Source organism: Carcharodon carcharias, chromosome 5 (assembly GCF_017639515.1).
Source record: "Carcharodon carcharias isolate sCarCar2 chromosome 5, sCarCar2.pri, whole genome shotgun sequence".
Classification (NCBI taxonomy): domain Eukaryota; kingdom Metazoa; phylum Chordata; class Chondrichthyes; order Lamniformes; family Lamnidae; genus Carcharodon; species Carcharodon carcharias.
The window spans coordinates 90,686,623-90,713,390 of record NC_054471.1 but is presented as its reverse complement, the minus strand read 5'-3'; the positions used below and the strand labels follow the sequence as shown (position 1 = coordinate 90,713,390).

At 43.2% G+C, this 26,768-nt stretch overlaps 1 protein-coding gene across 6 annotated transcripts in view; it reads right to left on the bottom strand.

Annotated features, from left to right (window-relative positions):
* The window catches only part of LOC121278050 (peroxidasin homolog), a 248,485-nt gene extending 239,552 nt beyond the window's left edge, over positions 1–8,933 (bottom strand). For 3 of the 6 annotated variants that reach the window (XM_041188078.1, XM_041188080.1, XM_041188081.1), the window contains exon 1: positions 8,685–8,929. In XM_041188078.1, the coding sequence (XP_041044012.1) occupies positions 8,685–8,854 (170 nt within the window). In that variant the 5' untranslated portion in view covers positions 8,855–8,929. Of the gene's footprint in view, positions 1–8,684 lie in introns of all 6 variants that reach the window. The other 3 variants (XM_041188084.1, XM_041188082.1, XM_041188079.1) reach the window with 3 other exon arrangements.
* Between the last annotated feature and the right edge of the window lie 17,835 nt (positions 8,934–26,768).

Below are 26,768 nucleotides of genomic sequence, written 5' to 3'. Positions count from 1 at the left end.
AAGTACACCACCAAATCCAACATGCTAACTCAACCTCTGGTAACTTATGTACTCAAGTTTCAGAATTATGACATCAGATTGAATTAAACCCAAGTCAATTGGGCAGTAGTTCTCCCCACCCTTCTGAAGCTTGGATAACGAAGACACTATATCAAGTCCCTCAACAACATCATCAATGCTGTCTTGAAAGGACCTTGCAAATCAAGCGGGGGGATGAAAGAACAAACACAAGTTTCCTTCTGGACATAGATATGCAAATAGAGGCCATGATAATCTCATATCAGCAGAGATGGACGGTACATGTTGTCAGAATGCCTAACTCAAGACTGCCCATACAAGGGATCTATTCAGAGCTACATCACAGACCTCATTCACATGGGAATCAAAGGAAAACTTTCAAAGACAATCTCAGAGTCTCCATGAATTTCTGCTTTGTCATCAACATATGGGAAGCAGATGCTCAATCACAACCAACATGGCGATCCATCATCAAAATTGGTGTGAAAACCTTCCAATCAACAACAGCAGCAACTGAGATAGAATGGCGAGAGGGGCAGAGCCAACAATCTGCCACCACCTCTTGCAGCCAACAACTTATGTCCTCACTTGGGGACAGCTTGCAAGGTTAAGATAGGGATCATAAGCCATCTGCGTACGCACAGCCAACATTGACATGCCACTTAAACCTAGCCATCCAAAAGGAAGAATCAAACTCAAGGCGAGAATTTGCTGCTCAATTTTTGTTCGTTAAACACTTTGGAAGACCCTGACAACTAATGATGATAGAAACAGTAATAAACAGGAACAGTTGAAAACATCACATAGAATAGTAGGGGTTTTAATGCATCTTCAAACTCAGGAATGCACTCCCCATTAGCAATAGTTTTTACAAAGGGGCTGCTTTGGTAGCAGCTACTTTATTTCCAAGACAATCTATTAATCAATACTTCATGATAGCAAGTGGGCAAAGTTGCTGTTGACCAGTCATTTGTACTATGAAAATGAAACTTTGGAAGCAGCAGTACAATCACTTTTATTTCAATATCTTAGTTATCAAAAACCAAACAGTTTGTGTTTTTAATGAGGCAGGGGAAATAATCCCATCTTTCAGCATTACTTGGGAAAGAAAAAAACACCTACTTTTGCATCCGTTATCACTGAAAAACACTACAGGCGTCTGCAGGAATTTATAATGCTTTAGGGATTTCTGGCTTTGCATTCCAACAACAGCACAAAGAATGGAAAACCTAACTGTAGCAAATTCCACAGAAGAGCTATTTCCTACTGTTTGCTGAGGCTGGGTCTTTCTGCTTTTGTTTGTACTCAGCTTCTTAATCTATCATATCAAAGCTTGCCTCAGGCACTCATGTTCACCTGGACACACCAGTTTCTATCAAGCCCTCTCAAGTTTTCAGCATTTAGTTCAGCAAACTGCAGAAACCATCCATTGAAATTATTTCAGCTGCATGGCATTTCTGAAGCAACAATAGGTGGCAGAAAAGAGATCAAGATTTAAATCATGCAAGCCAATCACCCTTCAGAAATTGGATTAAAGTATTTCACTACTAAACAAACTTTACATTGCCTCTAAATTACCCTGAGCCATAACTAACATGAAATTAATAGTACTCACAAATTTCCATCAGGTTTCTGATTTACAAATTATTTAAGCAAACCCAAGATTTGGGATGCAAATAAGGTCTTTGTCAACAACTCTCAGCATGATTCGAACTCCAGAACCAGTAAACTTGCCTTTTTCAGTCATGAGGCAGATAAGCAATTCTAACTACAGCATGCAGCACTCAATAGCCATTCCAGAGTAGCATTCAATTAGATACAATGTTTTCATTCTTTATGGCGCAGTATTTAAAGACAAAACTATTTAGTCTAATTTTAATTAACATTGGTGGTAGGAAAAATAATGGAATCCCTACCAAAGAAGAGAATAAAATATCTAGAATAAAAAAAAATGATAATGAACACTCAGCATGGGTTTCTAAAGAGAAACCTATCTTACTTGACCAACCTTATTGAATTTTGAGGTAGACAATGATTATTCAGTAGATGTTATTTAGCTGGATGTTCAAAATGCCTTCAATAAGTTTCCCCATAATAGACTAATGAATAAGGAGTCAGGGGACAAATGGCAGAATCAGTTGCTAGCTGGCTTCAAGACAGAAGGCAGAGAGTAGGAGCAAACAGTAACTATTCAGTGGCAGAAGGTAGGGAATGGTATTACACAGGGATCCGTGCTGGAACCATTGCTATTCACAATTTACATTAACTATTTGACTTCAAAAGGAAAAACACCGTTTCTAAATTCACAGTTGACACCAATTGTGGGGTGGGAGGCAGATGGTATTCAACATTGAGAAGGACTATAACAAATTACTGCAAGGTATTAATAAACTTGCAGAATGGTCAAATAACTAGCAAATGAAGCTCAACATAATAAAATGTATAACCCACATTTATCTGAAAAGAATAGGTGGTCATGTATTACTTGGAAGGTGCAAGACAAAGTGACAAAGAGGAACAAAGGGATCGGAGTACAAATACACCAACAACTAAAAATTGTGCCAAAGGTTAGGAAGGTCATAGCAACAAGCAAACCAAGAACCAGGCTTTATCTCTAGAGGGAGAGAATTAAAAAATTAGGGAAGTTATGCTAAAACTGTATCAGACTTTGGTTAGACTGCACTGCAAGCAGCTCTGGTCACCATATTGTAAAAGGATATGGAGACACTGGAGAGGGTGCAGGGATGATTTGAGGATAATTCCAAAAATGCATGGGCATACATGTCAGGAAAGGACTGACAGATTGACAGGTCTTCTCTCTTGAAACAAGGCAGCGGAGGGGTAACCTAATAGAGGGCTTTAAAATTACAAAAGGTTTTGGCAGAGTCCATACAGAGAAAATGTTTCCTCTTGTGGGGAAGAGCATACCTAGAGGCCATCGTTATAGGATAGTTACCAAGAAATCCAATAGGGAATTCAGAAGAATTTTCTTTACCCAAAGAGTGGTGAGTGTGTGGGACTCACTACCACAGGGAGTGGTTGAAGCAAATAATATTGGTGCATTTAAAGAGAAGCTAGACAAGCATATGAGGGAGAAGGGAATAATTATAATGATAAATTTAAATGAGGAAATATGGGAGACAGCTCAAGTGGAGCACAAACACAAGCATGGACTAGTGGGCCAAATGGTCTGTTCCTGTGTCGTATATCCTACTCAATCCTAGGTAGTTGAGACATTTGAATGTGTTTTTACTACCCTGTGAAATGGTCATAATAGAAATTAAAAGTTCACTACATCTTCCTCATTTTGAAATAGGCCTAGAATTTCTTTCATTTGTCTTTTTGCATTTAGCTACATGCTAACCTTGACCAGTCGCAGAACCCCTACCCTGGAAACAGAAGATTGTGGGTTTGAGTCCCACTCCAGAGGCTTGAGCACTTAATTTATATGGGCGGACATTCTTGTGCAATACTGAGAATGCGCTACACTTTTGAAGTTGTACTTCAGATGAAACATTTAACTGAGGCCCTAACTGCCCTCTTCAATGGATATTAAAAAATCTCTCAGCACTTTTTCAATAAAAGACGACTTCTCCCAGGATCCTGGTCAACATTTACCCCTCAGTTAAAACAGATAATTTGGTCCTTTTTTATTTCTCATTGTCATTTGTGGGAACTTGTTATGTGCAAATTGGCCGCTCCATTTCCCTACTATTTCAAAATTACTTAAATGACTGAAGTCCTTTAGGATATCTTGAGGTTGTGAAATGTGCTATATAAATGCAATTTTCTTCTTTCTTTTCTGCAGTAGTACCAGTAAACAAACACATTAATAACTCTTGAGATTAAACAAAGTTTCCAAACTCAAAGAATAAGGGTCTGTATGGTCATCAAATTACTGTCTGGCATCATCAGATTTCAATTTTTGCTATAATGCTAGTACTTCATTTATGTCACTATATATGTTTAAAAACATCTTCTGCAATGATGATACTGTTCTTACTGTTCTGTTGCCAATTGTATCTTTTAATACATGGTTCCCAAGGAGCACATCAAGACTCACAAGGAAGTCCTCTAAACAGAAAAAAAATGAAAGCTCCCAAAGTATGTACATGGTTGTAAGTCTATATCCTCCCAACCCTATCCTAATTGCTTTTAGATTTTTAAAATTCCAAATTTTAAGAACAATTTACTGCATGCAGGAATGAGACTCAAAAATTTAAATTGTTCCCTTTCTGGATGAAGGAATCGATTAGCATTGCATTAACAAATCACATCACTGAAAGGGTACTTAAGCTGCTAATTATGAGCGCTAACTTTCCACACCGAGTTTAATGCGGAATTAATGTGCGAATCTAGCAAGTTCTTAAAAATAGCAGGGAAACCAAGAGTAAGGTGGCATTTGTGTGAAGTAAACAACAGAATGTCATAACAGCAACCAGCAATTTCAGGAAATTTGCAAACTCGTGTCAAATTTTTCCTTCCCTGAACTTGGTGGCCAAATTGCCTGGTAATAACAACATGCATCATCAAGGTACCATCATGTTTCCAAGAAGATCTGGTCCATTACAATAACTTTAGCTTTGGTGCTGTCTGTGACTCATTTTAGATAAATTGACATCCTACAAAATCTACTTTGACAGTATGAAACAAAAAGAGAACAAGGAGATTTTAATGAGTATAAAATGCACCATATAATTGCTGATTTCACAGTGTGTTATACAAAATTGAAACCAAATACAACTCACTGAAAGTGTATCGAAGTGTCAACAACCTTTCAGTAAGCTGATAACCAACAGAATAGACTGCATGCATATGTTAATCACACTAAAATTTCTGATTTACAGGGTGCCAGTAATGATGTGAATTTCCGAGTACCAAATTGCAGCTTTTGCTGGAAAGATCTTTTAAAAAAATAAACAGGATTCAAGGCATTTCTACTATCCTGGCAGTAAAAGCAGCTCCAACACATATCTGATTTTATTTTCCATGTTTGGCTGTAAATACTATTTAAATCCACCCTGGCACTCCTCCAAATTACCCCACATCAAAAACATGCAACAGCATATCACATTTTATAACCTTGTAAAACTACAAATCTCACATATTAAATGTGCGGTTCTATGCCACAAAGGTTTCACATCAATACACTTAATAACACTTACAAAAATATTTTGTGGCAACAATCTCAAAACATGAAAATTAGTAGCTTTCACCCAACATGTGTTTTAAAAAATCCACTATAAAAACTAACTCCTACAATTGGATATTCTGTAATGAAAAGGAGATTGTAATTTGGTGCATTACTGGCAAAGCAAAGGAAATCAGGGATACATCATCACAACAAAAATACCCATCACTCTTTGGGAACACTTCTTTGCATGCCTAAAAAGAAACCTGGATAGTAAAGTAAAAAAGATACTTATTTCTGTATAAAATTAACACTGCACCAAACTTCTGAGATGGTGGTCAGAGCCTTACTCTGAAAAAGAAAAGCTCCTGTGACCATCATTATTCCAAATACTCTCATCATTCATTCCAACATCAATGCGACAGAGGCAGACTGAGAAACATTTTGTGTACATATATACCCAGAAACTAGTTCAACTTCTGAAACAGTATCTTTTTCACCTTGTTGGTTGTAAAATACAAAATTGCCATTAAACAGTAGATTTAATCAAAATAAAATCCATAATATCACTTGTTCAGCATCTATACACTGTTGCAAGGCTCACAAAGTTCAATGATTAGCCGCTACATCTTCCTTGACCATCAAAAATTTACCTCTACAATTACACTATGAGTCACCTCCCCCGCTTCTTACAACCACTCCCAACCCCCTCTCCCCATCCAACTCTGTACCCAAACTAACTTGGCCAGTTCTTATGCCATTTAGGTACATGTTTCTTCTTTTTCCAGTGAGTGGTGAACCTTTGGAATACATTGTCAGCTTTTACATTATGTCTCTACGGAGCTTCAAAAGTGCTCTTGGATGGGGCAGACTGGTGCTTCCAATAAAAGGCCAAGTGATTTAACAGTTGATGTAAGCATGGTCAATGTGGTTTCCTGGCTGCTTTTGTCCACCTGAGAGGCTCTGAGAGGAATTTTCCAAGTTTCCCCTTCACCACACGGCCCCTCCCGCTCCTTGATTTTTTGGCCCTGGGTTTCTGTTTCTGATTTCATGGGCATGCTGGCTGGCAGGTATGTAGGCAGGGAGCCTACAAGTGCAAATTTCCTCAGATGGGCTTCCTGCTGGGTTCCCGCCCACCCCGCCTCTCTGCAATTTTACGTGGGGTGGTGAAGCCTTGGCCGCACCCCAATTGAAGACCTTAAAGTGGCCAATTATTGACTACTTAAGGGCCGCCCAATCTCAAATTTCAAGTTGGTGAGGGGGCTTCCAGGGTATGTGGGAAGCCAGAAAATAAATCGGGTTCAGGCCTCAAATGCAGTGTAATGGGCGGTGGGGGGGTGGGGGGGAGGATGGAGGCGACTTCAGCAGCAGCCTCTTTAACAATTTGGTAACCGCAGGACCTCCCTCCCTGCCACCACCCCAATCTCCCTCTCCCACACAACTCCCAGGCCTCCCCTACCCCCCCTGCTCTTAGAGCCCCCAAAACTTACCTGTTCCTGGAATCCCAGCACATAGGCTCTAAGGGCTGATTGCCATTCAAGTCCAGCCGACTGCAACTTCTGACACTGGACAGACTAGGGAGCTGCTGGCCAATCAGACTGGCCAATGAGACCAACCTCCCTGAGTGAGGCGCGAAAGTCACAACTCCAGCCAACTCATTGGAACATGAAATTGCTGCAGGACTGACAGTATTGGCAGGGGTGCATTTCCTGCCAAATCTTCGGATGGCAGGAAGAGAGACCGTACCATCTTAAGAATCCTGACCCATGTCTCTCCCAGGAAATTACATGACTGCTGATGGTAGGAAGTGTCGAGTCATGATTCTCCAGGCATCGTGATTGTGGGGAAAGCTAAATGGATCAGTTGGTCTTTTCCCATATGTAATTTTTGTTTGTACCTTAAACAAATCTAAAAATAGTTACAGTGAGCACATCTCTACCACATCTTGTACAACAATGTTTAAGGCAGCCCCATCCTTGAGTAGTTGAGTAGTTAAATTGAATAGATGTGAATTGTCAGATAAGCCTGGTCCTCAGGTATTATTGAATAAAATGCTGAAACAAAAACTAACTGCTTACAATAAGAGCACAAAGAATATGGTTAGCTCAATCAAAGCAAGGAACCAAACATGAAATGAACATGGAGAAGTTTTGGTTGATGACTGGCAGATTTGTTTTTTTTTAAAAAACACCATCCCAATTTTCCTCCTCCTTTCTAATCAGTAAAAAAAAATAACATGACCCACAAACTACCTCAGTCAAACTCAGTTACACGCACATTAACCTTTTGCCCTCGCCAGAATAAGAGCATCGATTTAATGAATGCATATTTAGTGAAACAGATTCTAGTCCCTAAGAGGGCAGGGGCTACGAGCAACACTACCCTCCCGCCCCATCAAAAAAGACAAAATTGTTGACATCAGATTTATGGCATGGATTGCTCTGCACTAGGCTTCACAATTCATTTCCTTCACAGACAGCCTGTGTTTAAGCCACAGGGCTAACAGGAGCGCTGCCCTTTACCCCGATCCGTTGCAGATTCCGTACGAGTATTTGCATTCCACAAGAAGAATAAAGTCTAATAATCCTGGTGGTGTGTCTCAGCATTTCGATGCAATAAATACTTCCTGATCCAATAACGTTTCCATTACGTCTTCCGATTCCCCCACCCACCCCTCAAAAGTAAACCAGGACTAAGTGAGAATTGAAAAAATATTCCGCTGATCTTTAACTATATTCCACTTCACATATAACCAGCGTTTAATCAAAAGTGGCTACGATTGAAACTTTTCTCTCCCAAGCCATCGTTTCTTTAAGAAAAGCTGCCACTTCTATTTTTGGACTGTTCTCAATCCAGTTACCCATAGTTTCCAGATCATGCACAGAACATATTTTACACCAAACAGAAAGCAGGTTCACTTGGTCAACGGGTCGAATAGGAGTCAATGGAGAGAAGCGCCTAACTCCAGGGGAGCTTCAGCAAGCGTCCTTTAATGAAACCCGTCATTTACAACGAAATCTAAACATTTTAAAAGACTTTTTTTTCTGCCTCTCCGCTTAAAATATGGCTTTAGATTACGCGATAACAGCCCGAGTAGCCTCCCAGTCATCCTTAAAACCAGATGTGCCGTGTCTAAACTTTCCACTCGACAATACCTTTGGCTCCGTTAAGCACATCCTCTTTATCACCATGTCTTCAACAATTATCAACCAGTCTCGTCGAGAGCAGTTTTGTAAAAAACTGTATCCACCGTCTCCCACCCAAAATGAAATCTATTAAACGGTTTAAGTACAGAATTATGAGAGGGAAAGACAGAAGGCTCCCAAATTATTACAGAATGCTCTGTGAAATTGGAAAGGCAATTCACAGGTACAGAAAAAAGATGCAAGTGTCTTCACACATTATGTCGCACACCTACTCTCAATAGCAAACATCAAGGAGTGGCTTAAAGTATGGTCTTACTGCTACATCTGATCCCTTAAAGCAAAGTCAGTGCTCAGGCTGCCCTCCCTGCAGCCCATGTGTACATACTCACAGGATTGTCGTTTGTGGAGAGACAGCAGGTATATGCTCCAGCATGAGATGCATGCACCTCACCGTGGTGCGGAAACAAAGGCACCGGCTCGGGCAAGCAGTGCTCCGCAGTGGGAAGGCGATCGTGAAGAGCCATACTACTGCCAGGAAAGAGCGAGTTTTCCAAGGCATTGCGGCCGCCCTGACTCTGCCTCTGGGCGAACACTCACTGCGCTGGGAGGAGGAGGAGAGCCCGCAGCAGAACAACCACAAACCTCTCCCTCCCGCTCAACCTAACCCGGCATCACGAGCATTGTGACGTAATCTGATTGACAGCCACACGGCCTTGCTCCGGAGAACAGCCCGCCCACCGAACAGCCAATCAGAGGCGGAAAAGTGCCAGCACTTTAGGTTGTCCGTCAGGGCTTCGCAGCACTTCGTGCGCCCCGATAGCGAACTCCCCGATCGGAAAAGTCAGCAGGCGTCTTCTTCCGTTCCGTCCCTATTCGCTCGCTGTTTGTGTAGAAGGGATGTTTTTCTTTAATACGATCTGCTCTTTGGCTGCAAGAGTTCTTGCAAACGTGCTGTATTTTTGATCACTGTTGTTCACCTGCTCTCCCATGGGGAAACTAAAAACCCTAAATTTTGTTTCCCGATTCTAATGGCCGAGTTTCTCTTTGAGGGGCGGGGGCGAGGGGGATGACAGATAAAGTGGATAGGAGGGAAGTGTAGTGTAGATTGACCGTCGGAAAGCCTATGACAAGACAGAGGTGGGTATGGGGTAGAGATGTGGAGTTGGGCCAAGGTAGCAAGCTGAATTCGAAGCGAGGAAACTTTAAAGGTAGTTTTTTAGAGTGGGTAACGGTGTCTGGTTCTGTTCTGGGGTCATTTCTGTTCACTGTCCACATCAATGATTGGGTATCGGGCATGGGACATAGAAATGTCCAAATTGGCTCATGATACTAAAGTGAGGTGGCACAATTTGATTTTAAAAGTACTAATTATACTTTGAGTGAGGGCAAGCTGAGTGATGTGGAAGAGCAGGGGTTTTACAGGTTCTGATTGAAAAGCAGCTCATCAAGTGGGTAAGGCAATTACAAAAGCTAATAAAATACGGGGTTTATAGCCAGAGGTGGTGCTTAGAAAAGCTGAGAATGGATGTAAATCTTTAGTAAGATTATTGTGGAGTACTGTGTCATATGAACTGTTGGAGGTTCAGCCTCAAACACTCGCCTGTTTGCGTATTGTAATTTCTATGCAAGGCATTTACTTCAGATGCTTTGACCCGGAATTTGGAGAAATGGCTCAATTTGAAGCAGCAGGCCTAGAACCTTGTCCTTGAAATAGGGTTTTTGAAAATTGCGCGGATTCACTTAGAAAGATAGTAATGCCCCGATTGATTTGGCACCAGTTTAATTTTTAGTGCCGTGTGAGTGGACAGCACTGGATATAGCTTTTATTTCTAGAGTGGCTGAGATACAGCATTTGTTACTAAGATAGTAAAATGTATCAAAGCGTTGAGAGAAACAAAAATAGACACCGAGTGAGAGTCAGGCGAGTTAGAAAGAACTAACCTTGCGTTTATATATCGTCTTTCACAACCTCACGACAACCGCCCCCCCAAAAAAAAATCTTCACAGCCTTGTAATCTAGAGAAACGTGTTAGGTCAAAAACCATAATGAGATAAATGGCTGTATAATCTGTTCTAGTGATGTTAGTTGGGAGGTAAGTTTTGACTGGGAAACCAATGAGGAGACTTCATGGAAATAGGCACTGAGCAAGCGTTTCGAGGGAAGAAAAGCTGCAGCAAGTTTGAGCAATTTTAATGTTTTGTCATGACAACAGAAGTCTATGCCAGTGATGATGGATTTGAGGGTGGAATAGATTTTTATTGGGAGAGCAAAGGGTAAAAGATAGGATGTTAGAAAGGATGAGGTCTCAAAGTTAGATGTGGACAAGGCCATGCATAATAACATAAGACGTAGGAGCAGAAGCAGACCAAAAAAAAATCGCGTCTGCTCTAACATTCAATGAGGTCATGGCTGATCTGAAAATTTTCAACTCCAATTTCCTACTTAATGGCCCTCTGCGGTAAAGAATTCAGCAGATTCACTACCCTCTGAGAGAAGAAATTCCTCATCATCTCTGTCTTAAATGGGCAACCCCTTACTCTGAGATTATGCTCTCTGGCCCTAGACTTTCCCACAAGGGGAAAGAACCTCTCAGCATCTACCCTGTCAAGCCTCCTAAGAATTTTATATATTTCAATAAGGTCACCTCTCGTTCTTCTAACTCTAGTGAGTACAGGCCCAACCTACTCAATCTCTCCTCATAAAAAAATCCCTCCATACCTGGGATCAACCTAGTGAACTTTCTCTGGACATGCAGGGACTTGGAACTGAGAAAGTGAACGTGAGGTGATGCAGGAAGGATTGGGAGTCGATGTGAAGTGTTTTCATTATTTTCCTCAATTCAAGAAATTATTATTGCTTTTATTCTAAATATATCAAGGTTAAAATTGAAGATTTTTTTCTTACTCTGTGAAACATGCTGCACTTTCAAGGTGACCAAGCTTCTCCACCGGTCAACACAGGTTGTGGCCTGTAAACTATCCCTTTTAACAAAACTCAGTCCTGATATAACATCCACATCTTTGAAGATATATGTATAATGCAATAGACAACTATATCTCATAGTTACATTAGACCAACAGCTATTATAATTTGGAACATTTCCAACCAAAAAACTGCATTCCACATATCCCATTATTAAAGAAATTAGTAAGCAAACAATTCCCTGCTTCAAGATTCTTTTGAGGAAATTAAAATAAAAACATTGAAGGGCAATGGATAAACATTTTGCAAAGGATAACAATCAATAGATCAAGCAAATGTGTTTGCAGTTTAACTAATTCTAGAATATTAAACCATGGGTGCTGGTTGAGCTCAATGTCATTGTATATACTTAGTAATGTATGAGGAATTTGTTACAATCGAAGACAAATATATCTGGAAGATTACTATTCACTCTTGAGGATCAATATGAAGCATTTGGCTGTTTAAAATTGCTGGGAAGTTAACAAAGCAAACATCTTATGGCAGTCATACATCAACTGAGAGAAGTTTTATTAGTGCTCATAATGCCTTTAGAAAGTAAAGTTAAAGTGACCGTAAAGTTGTCAAATCATAGTAAAAGTTATCGGTTACAAGCTAAGAGCTGGAGAATAGACATAGAAGGTATGTACATCAATTGGAAGAAAGCAACTGTACAACTGGTCTCAGGGATCTGTACTGGGGATTTAGCTTTTCAAAATTTTTACCAGTGATTTTGATGAATGAATTGAAAGCCAAGTTTGCTGATGGGATTAAGTTAGATGGCACAGTAAGTAGTGTAGATGAGATCAGAAAGTCTGGCAGATGGAGTGCAATAGCTTGAATTTAATGAAGCCTGATGGAGCAAGGGGGCAGAGGGGGGGATCCATAGAATCGAGCAGGAAGGCCTTTTCACTGGCCTGACACCGGGAATTCAGGGCCACATTATGCTGGTGGCAAGAAGGCAATTGAGCTTTGTTAAAGATGTTCTTGGTCCCATTTGCATGCCTCTGAATGGATTTAAATGTTACTTTGGGACTTAAATGTGTGGCGCATTGGCATCACAGGTAGTCAGTTCCACGACTATTCAAAGGTTTCCAGGCAAGGCCACAGGTTCTGAGGGGAAGGTCAGCCATTGTGGAGCTACCTTCCATTGGAATGGAAACTTTTTGCCGATAAGAGGCCAGCGAACTCACCAAGCTGAGGGACAGCTTAGAGGGGCAGTGCCTCAGGTGCCAGATGTACCAGCAAGGCCTGGGACCCAATATAGGACATTCCGTCCAAGGGTAACAGCCAGTGAAAGGGGAGTGAATGAGACAAGGAACTCTTCCCATCCAGTCCTCCTGGGCTCCTGAGCAGAGGGGAAGCAGTGTAGAGGGAGCATGGGCCAGGTACTAGAGGCACCAATGCCAGCACAGCAGGAGCAAGAGATGCAGCCTGCTGCTGGACATGCTGCAGAAGGATGCCATGGGGAACAACAACAGGAATGAGTCTGAAGATGCCATGTACAAGAGTACTCCAGAGTCGCATGAACTACCTCCGGAAGTCAGAACACCAGTGCCATAGAAGACTGGTTGTCAACCTCTATATGATGCTACAAGATGGCCTGCGATCCATAGGACTGGGTGGACACCCATTGCTGATCGGGGTCGAAAGTCATTGCATTGCAATCTCATCCAGGGATCCACCAGGATCATTTGCAGCATACCCAAAACAACTGTTCATCGCTGCAATAAGGAGATCACCAATGTCTTGTTTAAGAGGGCTGGAGAGTTCATGTACTACCATACTGACCCTGATCACCAGGCAGAGAGGTCTGTTGGCTTCGTGGCCATTACAGAGTTCCCACAGGTGCAGGTTGCAATTGATTGTTCTCATATGGAAAACAAAGCTCCCTAGGACCAGCCTGCAGCCTTTATAAACAGGAAAGCGTTGTACTCAATCAACAAGAAACTGATTTAGAAACACTGAAAGTGCATCCTGCATGTGTGCACCTGTTTCCCAGGGAACACACATGATGTCCATGTGGTTCTACACTCCCAATTACTACAGTACGAACAGTAGATGTTCGGGGATTAGGGATACCCCCTCAAGACGTGGCTGCTGATGCTGGTCAGGAATCCTCACATTGCAGTCGAAGAACATTACAATGCCTGTCACGGGTTGACCCGGGCCACAATTGAGCAGATTTTTCAGTCTACTGAAAATGCCTGAACAGTCCCAGAGTAACTATGTGCTCACACACTTGAGACTGTGCAACTCATGGCCTGGATGGACTCCTCTATCATCCGTACATGGCTGCGCATGACCTCTGACAACTCTGCCAGATGTTCCTTTGACTGCCACTCCAACTCAAGCAGGTTCAACCTTCTTGTTACCAAAGGCCTGCCGCCAACCTGAGGGCAGCATGGACCTGGCCTCCAACTGTCAGGGCCTTGGCTGTCACAAGCATCCATCAGTTGCTGCTGCACATATGTGAAGTGCTCACCAGATTGTGACCCCGATCAGGTCGTGAACATACACACCTCAAGGGGAATGTATCTGCGCTGGTGGAAGATGTGGGGGATAATGTGATGCTGCATCCTCTAAGAGTTTGATGCCTTCCTCTTTGACAAAGGACTGCACAATCCCTGCCATGGCAGCAGTCTGTCCCTCCAGAGAATAAAAACCTGCATTGGTGAATGCAAAAGATTAAGGCAAAGCCCTTCTCATTCATCTTTCCCATCCAGGCCTGATACACGTTTCCTTTCTGCCAAGCATTAGATACCAAACAGAAGGCCTCCTCACGCTCTGGAAGGTGATGGCTCCTGGTCTGGGAGATGATGGCTCCCGATGAAGGTGATGATGGTTCCTGGTCCAGAAGATTATGGTTCCTGGTCTGGGAGATGAAGTTTTCTGGTCCGGGAGATGATGGCTCCTGGTCAAGGAGGTGATGGCTCCTGGTCTGGGAGATGATGGTTCCTGGTCTGGAAGATTATGGTTCCTGGCCTGGAAGATTATGGTTCCTGATCTAGGAGATGATGGCTCCTGGTTCAATAAATTATGGCTCCAAATCTGTGGGAAATCAATACTCTTGCTCTCTGTATGAAGGTGGCTCCTTGCAGCGGCTGATACAGCAATGTGGGAAGCTCCAAACCACTGCATCCAGTCTGGCAGGCATTTGAAGTTGGCACCAGCATCTGTGTTCCCATCACCTGATGCTGGAATTGGTGCCTTCATGCCTGCCCCGACTCTTGATTCGCCAGACCCCGCGCCTCCAATTTGTTAATTGCCCGATGGCTATGTGATTGCTTTCAGCCAGCTGTTTGCACCCCAAACCACAATGCCACCCCATTCCGAGCCTGCTAATGGCACCTGCACCGCTGACAGATTCCGCCCAATGTGGGGAACACACTTTTGACCTAGAAGCAATTGATCGGTATATTTCTAAAAGCTAGGAACTGTGGAGGAGCAGAGTGATTAAGTACAAAAGGAAATTTAGAGCCTAAAGGAACGTTAGCCTTTACCTCAAGTGAGATAGAAAACAAAGGTTTAAATGTTATCCCACAACCCTAGTTTGTGTAATCGCTCCTCATAAATTAACCCTTGGAATCCAGGTATCATTTGGATAAGCACTACGCTCCCTCCAAGGCCAATATATCATGGTGTGGTACACAAATCTGCTCACAGGACTACTGAACAATGCCTCAACAAAGATTTGACAGCTTTGGAGGAAGAACACTGCAGATTCATCAGAAAAATATTGGAACTAAAAGGGTTGACTTATGAGGACAGGTTGCATAGGCTAATCTTGCATTCCCTGGAGTATACAAGATTAAATGATGATCTAATTGATGTGTTTTCAATGCTTAATCAACTTAATAGTGTAGATAGAAAGTATTTCCAGAACTTGTGGCCATAACTTTAAAATTTAGAAGCAGCCTGTTCGGGACTAACGTCAGGACACACTTCTATATACAAAGGATCATAGCAAAAAGTGTAGGCCATTTAGACCCTTGAGTCTGTTCTACCATTCAATGAGATCATGGCTGATTTGTAATCTAACTCCAAAAACTCATCGGGCAAGATTTTCCCATTGGGGCCCACTCGCTGACATGTAAAATGCACCCCCGACCTCACCACGCCCCATTTAAATTTTGAGGTAGGTGCAGTCTCAACAAAATCAGCCAATTGAGGCCATTGACAGAGTAATTTAAGTAATTAATGCATCCACCCGTCCAAACTTAAGGTTGGCGGGCAGGCCAGGAGCCCTTGTGGGCATAAGAAAAAACATGAAACCTCATCCACGGGTGGGATGAGGTTTCATGTAGGTTTTAAAAAAATAATTAAAGTTTTTTAAAAAAGTTATGGACATGTCCCAACTCATGTGACAGTGCCTTAATTGGCCCACCCACGTAAAATGGCAGTGTGGCCCCAATCGGGGGCGCCGATCAGAGGCGCACCTCCACATGCCCGACAGTGGTGGGGGGGGGGGGGGGTGGAATCCTGCCCATCTTTGCCCCATATCCTTGAATATTTTTGGTTAACAAAAATCTATGAATCCCAGATATAAAATGAAATTCCTCATTTCAGTCCTGAAAGGTTTGACTGTAACCTTTAGGCAATGTCCCCAGTCCTAGGCTCCCCAACTAAAAGAAACAGTTTCTCTCTAGCTATCCTATCCATTCCTCCTAATATCTTGAAAACATCAGCCAAATCACCCTTTAACCTGCTAAATTCCAGGGAATACAGCCCCAGTTTCCCCATATTTGTAAAATCTCCCATTTCCATGAAATCGGTTGTTTGTACCTCTTGCACCTTCTCTGAATGTACAAGTTTCTCCATTTCCATCAGTTTGTCTATCTCTACTAATTTCTACTGTTGATATACATTAATGTCTCTATTTCTAACAATCTCAACATTTGCAACTTCTCCTCATTCATCTGAACCTTAAATTTCTTAATTTCTCTGTTTATCAGCAAAGCTAGTTCTCTGTATCTATTAAATTTTCAATTTCCATCAATATGATTCAGCACATTTCCAGCTTCTCCACATTCAAACACAACTTCAATTTTTCCGTATCCTTCAAATTCTGCAAAAACTGGCTCTCTGTATCGAGCAAAATGTCAATTTCTAGCAATTGATCAACTTCTAGCATTTTCTCTACCTGCAGATATTTCTCATTCCCCACGTTTAAAAAATCTCCCAATTCCATGAAATTCACTGTTTGTAGCTTGTGCTCCTTCACTGATTGTATAATTTTCTCCATTTCAATCAAATTCTACATCTCTACTAATTTCTACTCTCTATATACAGTAATGTTTCTATTTCTAACAATCTCCACATTTCCAGCTACTCCTCATTCACCTCAAACTTCAATTTCTAAATTTCTTTCTTTATCAGCAAATCTAGGTCTTTGTATCTAACAAATTCTCAATTTCCAGCAATTAGTTAGATCCAGCACATTTCCAGATTCTCCGCATTCAATTTCTCCATATCCTTCAATTTCTGCAAAACTGGCTCTCTGTATCTAGCAAAATCTCAATTTCTAACAATTGATCAACTTCTAGGATTTTCTCCATCTGCAGATATTTCTCATTCCCCATACTTATAGAATTTCACAATTCCATGAGATTCACTGTTTCTATCTTCTGCTTGTTCACTGACTGTATAAGTTTCTCCATTTCTATCAATCTCTCCATCTCCACTAACCTCTACTGCCTATATACATTTATATCTCTATTTTAAACAATCTACACATTTCCAGCTGTTCTTTGTTCAATTCAGCCTTCAATTTTTCCAGTTCGCTCTTTTTCTGCAAATCTGGTTCTCAGTATCTAGCAAGTTCTCAATTTCTTGCAATTAATCAGATTCAGCACATTTCCAGCTTCTCTGCTTTAACCGCAACTTCAATTTCTCTATATCCTTCAATTTCTGCAAAACTGGCTCAGTCGATCTAGCAAAATATCAATTTCTAGCAATTGCACAAATTCTACCATTTTCTCTATCTGCAGATGTTTCTCATTCTCCATCTTTGTAAAATCTCCCATTTCCGTTGAATTCGCTGTTTGTAGTTTCTGCTCCTTCTCCGAATGTGCAAGTTTCTCCATTTCTATCAATTTCTCTATCTCACCTAATTCATACTGTTTATCTAATTTAATGTACCTGTTTCTAAAAACCTGCAAATTTGCAGCAACTCCTCATTCACCTAAACATCCAGTTTTTCAATTACTCTCTTTATCAGGAAATCTAGTTCTCTGTATCTATCAAATTCTCAATTTCCAGCAATTTGTTAGATTCAGCACATTTGCAGTTTCTCCGCATTCACCGCAACTTCAATTTCTCCCTATCCTTTAATTTCAGCAAACCTGGCTGTCTGTATCTATCAAACTGTCAATTTCTACCAATCGAGCAAATTCTAGCATTTCCTCTATCTGCAGATATATCTAATTCCCCATATTTGTAAAATCTACCTTTTCCATGAAATTCACTGTTTGTACCTTCTGCTCCTTCTCTGAATGTACAAGTTTCTCCACTTCAATCAACCTCTCTATCTCTACTAATTTCTACTGTCTATCTACATTAATGTCTTTATTTTTAACAATCTCCATATTTCCAGCTACTCTTCATTGAACTGAAGCTACAATTTCTCAATTTCTCCCTTCATCATCAAATCTAGTTCTCTGTATCTGTCAAATTCTCAATTTTCAGCAATTTGTCAGATTCAGCACATTTCCAGCTTCTCCGCATTCAACGTAACTTCAGTTTCTCCATACCCTTCATTTTCTGCAAAACTGGCTCTCTGTATCCAGCAAAATATCAATTTCCAGCAATTGATCAAATTCTAGCATTTTCTCTATCTGCAGATATTTCTCATTCGCCACGTTGGTAAAATCTCCCATTTCCATGAAATTCGTTGCTTGTACCTTCTTCTCCTTCTCTGATTGTACAAGTTTATCCATTTCAATCAACCTCTCTATATCTACTAATTTCTACTGTCTATTTACCTTAATGTCTCTATTTTTAACAATCTCCACATTTCCAGCTACTCCTCATTCAACTGAATCTTCAATTTCTGAGTTTCTCTTTTATCAGCAAATCTAGTTCTCTGTGTCAATCCAATTCTCAATTTTCAGCAATTTGTCAGATACAGCATATTTCCAGCTTCCCTGCATTCTCCGCAACTTCAAGTTCTCCATATCTTTCAATTTAAGCAAACCTGGCTTGCGCTCCTTCACTAACTGTATAATATTCTCCATTTCAATCGAATTATTTGGGCTGAATTTTATGGCTGACGTGCAGGCGGCGGAGCCCACATGTCAGCACTTAAAATGTCGCAGCCTGACGTCAGCACGCGGCATTGCAATATTTAGGTGGGTGGGTGCTTTGGAGCGTGACGCGCATCCACCATTAATTAAAGGCCTTGTTAAGGCCCTTAACTCGGCAATTGAAACCGATTTTGAGGAGCCCCTGCGATCTTCACTTCGGCGCATGGGTGCAACAGGCAGGTGGGTAACTGATTTTTTAACAAACCTCATCCATGGGCAGGATATGTGGGCTCAGAGGGGTTGTTAATGTTTTATCTGAAGTATTTAATGCAGAAAGTGTTTTAAACTTGCCTGTGTGGTTGTTAGCAGTTCAGATTGATTTTCAAAAGCTTTCTCTGTACTTTGAAGCTTCAGCTCAGCAGTCTGCAGACAGTATCGGGCCTGCAGCTTTCCAGAGGCCTCCATTTAGCCTGGGTGTGGGTTCTGACATCTCCATTGGAGGCAGCTCCTCTGAGGAGGAAGGGAGGGATAGAATAAGGAAGAGCCAGGAGTGGACAATCAGCCTCCAGGGGAGCCACCTTTGGGAAGCCAGCACAAGAGGCACAGGGCCAACAAGTTGTCCACGGTGGAAGGGGCCACATAAGATGCCACTATCCTGCTGCCAGGGTATACAGGTGACAAAGCAGCTACCTCAATATGACTGAGGTGCAGTGCTGAAGGACTATATCAACTATCTCTGTCAGATGATTGGCCCTGAGTTGTCCCCTAACTGTGTGGGTGAACACCCCATGCCAGCTACTCTGAAGGTCACAATTGCCCTCCACTTCTATGCATCTGGCTCCTTCCAGGGCTCACTTGTGTCTAGCAGGTGACAGACACTCTGTTCAGATGGGCATTGACCTTTGTCCACTTCTGCTGTGACCAGGCAAGTCAGACACAGCAAGCCAGAGGCTTCGCGGCCATTGCTAGCTTCCCCCACGTCCATGGTGCAATGGACTGCACACATGTGGCCATCAAGGTGCCAGCAGGTGAGCCCGGTGCCTTCGTCAACAGGAAGGGCTTCACTCAATGAATGTGCAGATAGTGTGTGATCACAGGATGCAGATTCTGTAAGTCTGTGCAAGGTACCCAGGCAGCTCCCACGACGCCTACATCCTCAGACACTCCCAGGTGTCGGCGCTCTTCAGTGCTCCGGCTCAGCTGGATGGTTGTCTGATGGGTGCTAAGAGCTATCCCCTCAGAAGGTGGCTCATGACGCCTCTCTGCCATCCAAGAACAGAAGCTGAGGACTGCTACAATAGGAGCCAAAGCAATACAAGGGCTGTGTTGGAGAGAGACATCTGTGTTCTCAAGATGCACTTCCATTGCCTGGACTGCTCAGGGGGCGCACTTCAGTACCCCCCAGATCGCGTCTCTGTGATAGTGGTAGCATGCTGCGCTCTGCACAATCTTGTGCTGGAAAGGGAGAATGCCATTGACGATGAAGACATTGATGCAGTGGATGAGGCTGCACATGATGAATCCAGCAGTGGCTCAGAGGATGAAGAAGCACAGGGCAATGATGAGGGGCAGCATGCCGACCTGCTATTACACCAAGGAGACATTCCCTAATCTAGGGCCAACACAAAATCACCAGTGACAAACCCATGGAGTGCCTAACATGCCTTATGCTTACATTTGCGGGTGCTATGTCTAGGTGCCGCCCCATCGCTCAGAGCGGCTTATGAGACAGCCTGCTGACTCTGCTGTCCTGTTGGCCTTGATGACTTTGGCGGCCACCCTCTGGCCCGTGGAGCCTGTGCTGGACCCGCCTGGGAGGGAGTGGCCAGTTCCAGAACTGGCACCTCCCCAGTTGTCGCAGCCTCAATGGATGCAACAGTCACCGGCAGAGGGGCGGAGGAGCTGCTGCCCTCATCCGGAGTGCCCTGAAAGGAGCTTGCAGTGACAACAGGCAGCTGCTGCGCCGACATGAGGTCACATTGGACCTCCCTGCTCACCACAGATGGATGGGCACCCAGCGGCGACACTTGGTACCCAGAACATCTCCCACTTTGCCAATGATCACGTCCAGGCAACGGAAGCGCATCTTGAGAAGACAGATGTCTCTCTCCACCACAGCTCTTGTATTGCTTTGTCTCCTATTGTAGCAGTCCTCAGCTTCTGTTCTTGGATGGCGGAGAGGCGTCATATTAGCGCTGTGAGGGCTTGCAAGTCAGAGCATAACCCCATCAGATGATTCTCAATCTGTTGGAAGCCCCTCTCCATGAGATTCGCCAATCTTTCAATGGAGGAAGCCTGAAGCTCTGTCCTGAGGTTCATGCCATCACTAACACTCTGCCTGGATTCCTCCATCACAGAGACCAAGTGAAGCATAACCTCATGCAACCCTGCCAGATGCTCCCACACACCCTGCCGCTTGTCCTGCAGCTGCTGCGTGGCTGACATCTCCAGAGGCACATCGTCACTGCCGGACTCAACATGTGCCTAGCCCCCTGCAGTCCTCTGGCTGATGGTGCCATTGGCACTCTCTGTCCATGCCATCTCCTCCAGCGATTGCGATGTGCCTGTCCACTGTGCCCCGGGACACTAGCTGACATCATAATCCCTACTGAAGTGTTTGCCGCTGCGCTGGTGCCTGGCTCGTTGAAAGAATGTGATGCAAGTTGCAAGTCTTGGCCCTCAGGTGTGGAGGGGGGGCTCTGGACATGTTGGTGGTGGCCATGCGGTTGTGATGTTGAAATTAATAAGGACAGTGTATCAGTTAGCGTTCAGTCAGTAACACCATTCATCCCTTCCCCCCCAGCCTCATAAGTCACTCACCCTTCAAGAACATAAGGAGATGAACAATGGTGGGGTGGTAAATAGTCAAGAGGAGGCCCAAACATTACACGCGCATAGAGACAGGCTGGTCAGATGGCCTAAGGAATGCCACATGGAATGGTATGTGGACAAGTGTGTGGTTAAGCACTTGGGCAAGACAACCAAGGTACAGGAATACATGAGTAATGATAGGACCGTGGGAAGTGACGACAATTACAGGGACCTTGCTGGGCAGACCCATTAAGGTAGCAGAACAGGAACATAAGGCATTCAACAAAGTTGAAGCCGCACTTGCCTTTATTAGCCGAGGAATAGAATGTAGGAAAAGGGAGGTCATGTTGCAAGTGCAGAAAATGCTGTCAAGGCCACATCTACATTTCTGCATTCAGTTGTAACCTGTGCTTCATGGGAGGGATGGCATTGGAGTGAGGAGAGTGCAGAGGTTCCTGACCTGGGTGCATGCTGGCCTGGAGAGTTGAAGTTATGACGAAACATTACATACACTTGCGACATTTGCCGTGGAGCACAGGAGATTGACAGGTCACATTATTGATCTTCATACCGTTATGAGGGGCATAGAATGGGTGGACAGGAGGCAACATTCCCCTTGGCACAGGGATGACTAACGTAGTGGCATTTATTTAAGTTGAGTGCCATGAGGCGCTGAGGACTTTTTGGGCAGAGTAATGTGGGCAGCACTGGCTGAAAGGGTGGTGGAGGTACAAACCCTCCTAAGATGCAATAAGTCTTTGGATGTGCAGCAGTGATGCTATGGCATGTGAGGGCATGGAGATAGTGGTCACAAATGGGATAAGGTGACTTTGGAAGGTGCTGGAGATGCGCATCCTCAAGGGGCCGAGGAATCTTTGTGTATGACCCACACATCTGACTGTATCAGTCTGTGAATGAGCAGTGTTGCTGCATTAATGATTGCAGCAATTATCAGTGCTTTGGATGGTGGGGAGACAGAATGGATGGGACTGGGGCCCTCAAATACCTGGCTGCTGCACCCGAGCCTCGCCGACACCAGCCGACCTGGCCGCCTGCCTCCTCCTCAGCTCCATGGCCTGCTCCTCATATGTGGTGAGATGCTGCAGCACAGCGTGCCCACCACCAGTCTGCAAACGCTCCCGGATATTGTTCTCAGTTTTTGCCTGCAGAACAGAGAAGAGCATTTATTGGGGATGATCGCTCATGTACTCTGCACGCGCACACCGCACCCCAACCACAGTGGCCCAACTGAGGCCTCCAGCGGCTCCTGGACACACTACTGGTGATCAGTCCCCAGAAGATTTCGGCTGCTCCGAAACCCAACAGCCACCTTGGACACATTCAGCGTCCATCACTTTGAATAACACAGGGGTCTTAGCGCCCATGGCAAGGAGGTGCAACTAGGTGTGGCACTGAGGCCAGCAGATGGCTCTTGGCCATGACACCTTGAGGCTCCCCTTCCACCTTCTCATTACCATCAATAAAACATGTGTTGGAGTTCTGAGTATATGTCTAGCCCACCTGGCGTGCCCAATGCATTAACGACACTGAGACGTGGGGGGCTGAGGGTTGGGGGGGCGGGTGGGGGGTGCGGGGTGGTGGTCTCAAAGGCTAATGCTACCTGCTGGTAAAATGGCCAAGGCTGGCATCGTACTCACCCTTCCAGAGCACAACAAATCATTGAAAAGCTTGAGGCACTGCATTCCTGTGCACTGTACAGCATCCTGAGAGCTAACAGCCTCTGCCACTTCCTGCCAAGCCTGCCTGGTCATGTGGGGGGCCCTCCTCCTCCCATCCTCCGGAAGCAAGACACCTCTTCCAGGAGAACAGCAAGGCAGGCATCGGAGAATTTGTCAGATTCAGCACATTTCCAGCTTCTCTGCATTCAATGCAACTTCTATTTCTCCATATCCTTCAATTTCTGCAAAACTGGCTCTCTGTATCTAGCAAAATGTCAATTTCTAGCAACTAATCAACTTTTAGCATGTTCTCTATCTGCAGATATTTCTCCTTCTCCATATTTATAAAATCTCCCAATTACAATTGTTTGTAGCTTCTGCTCCTTCACTGACTGTATAATTTTCTCCATTTCTATCAATTTCTCTATCTCTACTAATATCTACTGTCCATATACATGAATATCTCTTTTCTAATAATCTCCCTGCATTTCCAGTTACTCATCGTTCACCTCAACCTTCAATTTCTCAATTTCTCTCTTTATCTGGTTCTCTGTATCTAGGAAGTACTCAGTTTCTTGCAATTAATCAAATGCTGCACATTTCCAGCTTCCCTGCATTCTCTGCAATTTCAATTTCTCCATACCCTTCAATTCAAGCAAACCTGGCTCTCTGTATCTATCAAAATTTCACTTTCTAGCAATTGATCAACTTTTTGCATATTCTCTATCTGCAGAATATTTCTCATTCCCCATATTTATAAAATCTCCCAATTCCATGAAATTCACTGTTTGTAGCTTCTGCTCATTTACTGACTGTATAGGTTTCCCCACTGATACCAGTTTCTCTCTCTACTAATTTTGACTGTCGATACATTAATATCTCTATTTCTAATAATCTCTGCATTTCCAGCTGCTCATCTCAATCTTCAATTTCTCCATTTCTCTTTTTTTTAGGCAAACCTGTTTCTCTGTATCTAGCAACTACTCACCCTGCAGCAATTAATCAAATTCTGCACATTTCCAGCTTCTCTGCCTTCACCGCAACTTCAATTCCTCCATATCCTTCAATTTAAGCAAACCTGGCTCTCTGTATCTGTCAAACTGTCAGTTTCTAGCAATTGATCAAATTATACCAACTTCTCTATCTGCAGACGGTTCTCATCCCCATATATGCAAAATCTCCCATTATCATGAAATCCGCTGATGAACAGCTGGAAATGTGGAGATTGTTAAAAATAGAGACATTAATATAGATAGACAGTAGAAATTGGTGGAGATAGAGAAATTGGTAGAAATTGAGAAGGTTATGCAGTCAGTGAAGGAGCAAAAGCTACAAACAGTGAATTTCATGGAATTGGGAGATTTTAACAATATGGGGAATGAGAAATATCTGCAGATAGAGAACATGCTAAAAATTGAGCACTTGCTGGAAACTGACATTTTGCTAGATACAGAGAGCTGGTTTTGCAGAAATTGAAGGATATGAGAAATTGAAATTGCGTTTAAATGCGGAGAAGCTGGAAATGCGCTGAATCTGATACTGCTGAAAATTGAGAATTTGATTGATGCAGAGAACTACATTTGCTGATAAACAGAGAAATTGAGAAATATAAGGTTCAGATGAATGAGTAGTAGTTGGAAATGTTGAGATTGTTAGAATTGGAGACACTGATGTAGATAGACAGTAGAGATGAGTAGAGATGTAGAATTTTATTGAAATAGAACCATAGAACCAGAGAAAAGTTACAGCACAGAAGGAGGCCATTCCAGCCTGAGAACACCCAGGTGCCCTTTCTAATCCCACCTTCCTGCACCCAGCCCATAGGCCTGCAGCTTACAGCTCCTAAGGTGCAGATCCAAGTACTTTTTAAAAGAGTTAAGAGTTTCTGCCTTTACCACCCACTTGGGCAGCGAATTACAGACACCCACTACCCTGTGCAAAATAAAGTTCTTCCTCATGTCCCCTACACAATCTTCTGCTTATCTTGAATCTATGTCCCCTGGTTCTAGAATTCGGCACTAAGGGAAACAATTTTATCCTGTCCACTCTATCCATTCCCCTCATAATTTTGTACCCCTCAATCAAGTCACCTCTCAGCCTTATTTGTTCTAAGGAAAATAACCCCAACCTATCCAATCTCTTCTCATGGCTACTTAGAACTCAAGTTCTGTCGAAGGGTCATGAGGACTCGAAACGTCAACTCTTCTTCTCTGCCGATGCTGCCAGACCTGCTGAGTTTTTCCAGGTAATTCTGTTTTTGTTTTGCTACTTTTCTAATCCTGGCAACATTCTTGTAAACCTCCTCTGCATTCTCTCCAGAGCTATTACATCCTTCCTGTAATGTGGTGACCAGAACTGCACACAATACTCCAGTTGTGGCCTCACCAGTGTTTTATACAAATCCAACATTATACAAAGAAAAGTGCAGCATAGGAACAGGCCCTTCGGCCCTCCAAGCTTGCGCTGATCATATTGCCTGTCAACTAAAACATTTTGCAATTCCAGGGTCCATATCCCTCTATTCCCATCCTATTCATGTATTTGTCAAGCTGCTTTTTAAACACCAGTATCGTAACCTGCTTCCACCACCTCCTCTGGCAGCGAATTCCAGATACTCACTACCCTCTGTGTAAAAAACTTGCCCCACACGTCTCCTCTAAAGTTTTCTTCTCTCACCATAAATCTATGTCCTCAAATAATTGACACTTTCACCCTGGGAAAAAGCTTCTGACTATCTACTCTGTCCATGCTACTCATAATTTTGTAAACTTCTATCAAGTCACCCCTCAATCTCTGTCGCTGTAGTGAGAACAATCTGAGTTTCTCCAACCTTTCCTCATAGCTAATAACCTCCAGACCAGGCAGCATCCTGGTAAACCTCCTCTGCAACCTCTCCAACACCTCCATATCCAGTAATGTGGCGACCAGAATTGCACACAATATTCCAAGTGTGGCCTAACCAAGGTTCTACACAGCTGCAGCATGACTTCCCAGTTTTTATACTCAATACCCCTGCCAATGAAGGAAAGCATTCCATATGCCTTCTTTACAACCTTGTCCACTTGAACTGCTGCCTTCAGCGACCTGTGTACTTGTACGCCAAAACTGTCACTTCATCTACTCCTCTTAGTATATTCCCATTTATTTTGTAATCCCTGTAACTGTTTGATCTCCCTAAATGTATGACCTCACACTTCTCTACGTTAAAATCCATCTGCCACTTTACCGCCAACTCCACCAACCCATCTATATCGTTTTGGAGATTATGTCTATCCTCTACACTATCCACTACTCGGCTAATCTTCTGTCCCAACACCCCTTGCTGTTTGTGGAACACCACTGGAGACAACTTCGCAAGCATCGACCATTGCCATTTGTTTCCTGTTACAAAGCCTACCTTTTATCCAGTTTGCCACATTACTCTGAATCCCATGGGCTTTTACTTTCCTGACCAATCTGCCATGTGGGACCTTGTCAAGTGCCTCGCTAAAATCCATGTACACAACATCCACTGCACTACCTTCATCAACCCTTCTTGTCACTTCCTCAAAGAATTCAATCAAATTTGTGAGGCAAGACCTTCCTTTAACAAACCCATGCTGACCATCCCTGACTAGTCCATGCCTTTCCACATGACTGTTAATCCTATCTCTCAGGATTGATTCTACTAATTTGCTCACCACTGATGTAAGACTAACTGGCCTATAATTGTTTGGCATTTCCTTTGACCCCTTTTTAGACAATGGAACTAAGTTTGCATTTCTCCAGCCCTCTGAT